Source organism: Tinamus guttatus, unplaced genomic scaffold, assembly GCF_059628265.1.
Source record: "Tinamus guttatus ecotype Peru unplaced genomic scaffold, ASM5962826v1 Tinamus_guttatus_pri_ptg000423l, whole genome shotgun sequence".
NCBI classification, from domain to species: Eukaryota; Metazoa; Chordata; class Aves; order Tinamiformes; family Tinamidae; genus Tinamus; species Tinamus guttatus.
The window spans coordinates 3,757,418-3,761,813 of record NW_028288957.1 but is presented as its reverse complement, the minus strand read 5'-3'; the positions used below and the strand labels follow the sequence as shown (position 1 = coordinate 3,761,813).

The 4,396-nt window shown below is 52.3% G+C and overlaps 1 protein-coding gene across 1 annotated transcript; it reads right to left on the bottom strand.

The window, feature by feature from the left end:
• Positions 1-2,103: 2,103 nt before the first annotated feature.
• On the bottom strand, positions 2,104-3,853 carry SPINK2 (serine peptidase inhibitor Kazal type 2). The gene is made up of 4 exons (XM_088531548.1): positions 3,780-3,853; positions 3,664-3,701; positions 3,414-3,523; positions 2,104-2,166 (listed from the first exon to the last, which is right to left on the bottom strand). The coding sequence occupies exons 1-4, from the start codon at positions 3,832-3,834 to the stop codon at positions 2,121-2,123; spliced, it is 249 nt and encodes an 82-aa protein (XP_088387674.1). The 5' UTR covers positions 3,835-3,853; the 3' UTR covers positions 2,104-2,120.
• Between the last annotated feature and the right edge of the window lie 543 nt (positions 3,854-4,396).

The window sequence follows — 4,396 nt, the reverse complement described above, 5'->3', positions numbered from 1 at the left end:
ACAGAGCCTGCAACAACACCAAGTGATTGGCAGGTACGTTTAGCAGCTCCATTCCTGCCCTACTGTCTGCCCTGTAAAAGCTCTTGAACATCATGTCAAAAAAAAAAAAAATTCAGATCCCTTGAAATGTAAAATAAAACAGGTATACCGGAATTTGCTAAGGACAAATATATTTCCTTGCCACAGCTGGAAATGCATGTTTAGGCAACTGGAAGCATAGCTAGCAATGTAAGCACAATTTAAAGTGCAACATCAAAGAGCAAAGGAAAGTTGGGCCTCGGCAGCCCAATTTCAGAGCTGTTCCACCCTTTCTGCTATTCAGGAAGAGTTTCTCTCACCAACAGGTTGCCTGGGGCACGAACAGTAGGATACGTCAAACCAGAAGCCCAATTAAAACCAATTCTTCAAAAATAAGGAGATTCTCCACAGTGTCTGCTATCAATAATTCTCTGTAATTATTACGGTAGGAAGAGCAATATAAAAAGCTTACCTGTATACAAAAGAAAAAAAGACTTTTGTCTGCATTAGATTCCCCTATTCCCTTCCACATCTGTGCGAATGTAACAGCAAACCTAGAACAGAAAAGTGCAAAAACAAATCTTAATGCACTTTCATGAGATGCCTTCCTCCCCTTCTTTGAAACATTAGCCTATGTGCCGTTTTTTGGTTGGATTTCTTTTGTTTAGTGGTGCTTAATGAACACATGATGTGCAGTAATCCAGTCTCCTGAGGGAAGCTACGCACACACTGTTTTTTACAAGTTTTGCAGCAAACGCAGTGTGTGTATACTTTCTCCAAATAACAAAGGGGAATTTTGGTAACTAATGGGATGGCACTTGTTAAAGCTGCCTTGTAAGCACAAATGGCAAACAAAAACAGAAAGAAAAAAATAGAAAAGCTTACTTTTTCTATTCATTCCTTAATTCATAGCATAGCCACACAAATAACTGCACTGGCATTCAGTACAACTGAAGAAGCGAGAAATTCCAAACCTGGCGGTGGAAATATCATCCGCGTCTGCACAGAAACTCTCAGAAATGGATTTAACACTGGTTGATTTTCCATCTTTTTTTTTGGGGGGGGGGCGGGAGGTGGGACCGGCATCTCCCTTTGCCCTCCGTGTGCTCTTATCTCCCCGCGACCACTTAGTCCCAGATTCCCTGTCCTCCCATCCCACCCCATGTCAAGCCATGGTCCTTTGTGCCACAGGAACTGGGGAATGGGAACCCGCAATGGAGGTTCACCATCGAGTAAGTGTCTTTAAAAGGAGTGTAAATCAAATGGATTATTGCTCTGCCCGAATGAAGCCACCAGCTCCCTCAATGGTCCAAAACAGCCGCTACGGGAGGAGACCCCAACCCTCAGCTCTCCCAACGGTTCAAAACAGCCGTTATGGGGAGAGTCCCCCGCACCGTCCCTGCTCCCTCCACAGTGCAAAACAGCCGTTACGGGGTGGGCGCCTCTTCCCCACAGCTCCAACGCTCCGAAGCGGCCGTTACGGGGGCGACTCGCCGCCCTCCCGCCCCTTCTCCCTCAACGGTCCGGAACAGCCGTTACGGAAGGGGGCGCGCGTGCGCCACACCCCACGGCCCTCAACGGTCCAGAACAGCCGTTACGAGGGGGGCGGGGGCTTCCCCCCAGCTCCCTCAACGGTCCAGAACTGCCGTTACAGGGGGGCGCCTCTTCCCGTCAGCTCCCCCAACGGTCCAGAACAGCCGTTACGGCGGGGGGGGGGGGGCGGGGAGGGGCTTCCCCCCAGCTCCCTCAACGGTCCAGAACAGCCGTTATGGGGGGGCGCCTCTTCCCCCCAGCTCCCCCAATGGTCCAGAACAGCTGTTATGGGGGGTGCATGTGGAGAAGCTGCCTCTCCTTCTCCTTCTGATACCCTTTTTCCCTCCCCTGTGCTCTCTCCTACTGCAGGGAGCACACGGGGTTCAGATTATAAATACACTGTTTGTAAGCATCTTGGTTTCAACCCAATAACGGTACACATGTCAGCTTAAACAGGTAAACTTATTTATTAAGATAAGCTATACTAATAAGGTATATTTAAGGCATTCTTTCCCTTTGGATCGGCTTGTTTTCCCCTCCCATTTTCTCAAAAGCCGCCATCTGTTGTATCAGCAACTCCCCCTCTTGAAGATTTGGACATCCTTTCTATGTTCACTGCAAGACAGAACAAAAAGTGTTTTAGAAGGGGGACACTCCAGTGTAACAGACATTTTGCACGGCGACCCTTTCCTCTGCGCATTCGGTGTTAGATCCATGATGTTTCAGCACAAACTCTGTTCTCTTAAATCAGGCCATGCACAAGAAATTTACTTCTCATTAAATTCACGCAGCTTGTGCTTACCCCAAAGCAGGGAGGATCTGTCCTAGCCGTCGTATCAGAGACCTTTTTTACCACAAGGCAGTTTCAGAGACCTTTTTTACCACAAGGAGCAGATTAGGGAGGTTCAAAGGCAAGGTCAAGGATCCTGTTGGATGCACACATGCCTAGGACTAACTCCCCACACTGCCACAGAGCAGCCACAGCAGCATCTCCTGGCGTTAATTCAGAGCAATTCACTGTGGGATATAGCTGCCTATCTGCTCCTAAGTCAGCACGTGCCACTCAATACGCTGGTAATTACAGAGCGTGCGGCTTGTGAAGTCAGGCAGGACGATCTCCTTGTTCTTCCTTCCCAAGGAGCGTGACGAACTGCCATTGCTTACGAGCACGAGCGGAGCTACTGAAAACCGGAATTCTTCCTATGGAAAACGCTCCATCCTTGTTGTGTCCGTGCCAAGTCAAACACTTCAAAACAAAGCCCATTTAGTGTAAGACATAGACCACATCATGGATCACTTAAGGAAACATGGTAAGAATTAGTGGGGCTTCCTCTACAGATCCCTCTGTGCCATGTGCCTGCATGCATTTGAAACCGAGGGATCCAGCCTCCCAAAAAACACATCCTAGAAGTGTAAGGCTGGATCTCAAAGCCTACCGTTCTGTTCGGAGAAAGGATCAAATATGGTTTCATCAGCCCCAATCTGCCCCTAAAAACACTCAAAAAAGCAATAAAATGTAATGTCTTCTGTCAAATATTAGGAAAAGTTACTCTTGATGCTTAAACAACAATAGGAAAAGCGCATTTCCCCCTAGCATTTGGCATTTTGCTCCTCCCCGGGAAAGTTGGGAAATACTGGATCCTGAATCAAAAATCCTGGAAAAGCCCGGAGTTCCATTTACTGCTCAAATGCCACTCGAACCATTGACAGGCTCCTGGAAGCACTTGCTGCAGGGGACGGGCATCGGGGCAGATAACGTTAGCGGTGCCGTTTCACTCCAAATCCGCCAGCGCCTCAGCGCGCAGGGACGCGAGGGATCCGTCCCTGCTGGGGACCAGGTGGCAGGATGGCGTGGGCCTTACCTGTTGGACTGGCAGAGCATGCACTCGTTGGAGTAGGTCCTGCCATCGGTGCCGCAGACGGGGTTGAAGTTCCTGGGACAGCCCGGCACGCCGTACCTGTCGCACGCGGGCTGTGGGACACAGACCCACATGGGTTACGACAAGCCGGCGGGGAACCCGCTGCGGCAGGGGCGTCTCAGCGCAGCCCCGGTGGGTTTGGGGACACTGAGGGTTCGGGTCGGGGGTGCCCGCGCTCGCGGCCTGCACTCACCGGGGTGCTGGCGGTCGCGGAGGGCGGCGAGAGGAGCCCTGCGGAGAACAAGGGTCGTGAGTGGCACCCGGGTCCCCCCCGCTTCCCCCTGGCCCCGTCCCCCCGTGCCCGCATACCCGCGAGCAGGGCCGGCAGCAGCACCAGCACCGGCAGCGGCAGCGGCAGCGCCATCGCCCTGGGCTCTGGCGGCCGGGGCGGGGCGGGGCCGCGCAACGGTCCGAACGGTCGAACCGGCCCCCGGGGCGGGGGGGGGGAGCGGCCGCGAGGGGGGGCGGGCGGCGCCGGTGACACCGGCGGGGCCGGCAGGCGGCCTCCGGGCTTTGAATAAATATAAAGAGATATAAATAAAATTACTTATTTTGAAATTGCGGTCGTTCTGTTTATTTGTTTTCGTTTATTTGTTTTCATGTATTTGTTTGTTTTTAATGCGGTTTCCTAAGAGTCAGCGCTTCCCGAAGAGGGGCCTGCGCCCAGCCACCCGTCTCCGGCCATGCCAGAGGCGCCCTGGGCCTTGCCACGTGCCTGGACAATGTGTTTCCGATGCTCCCGATGCTCCCATTTCTCTGCCCGTGGGTCACACAGACACGCAGGGATGGACCCAAACTCCCCTCAGCTCCCATAGCGGCAGGGGACCAAGCGGGCTTGATCATCGTGAACCCCCCCAGCACACACAAAGGCTGGAGGAACAGCAAATCCACAGAGATCCATGACAGAAAATCACCTTTGATTGATT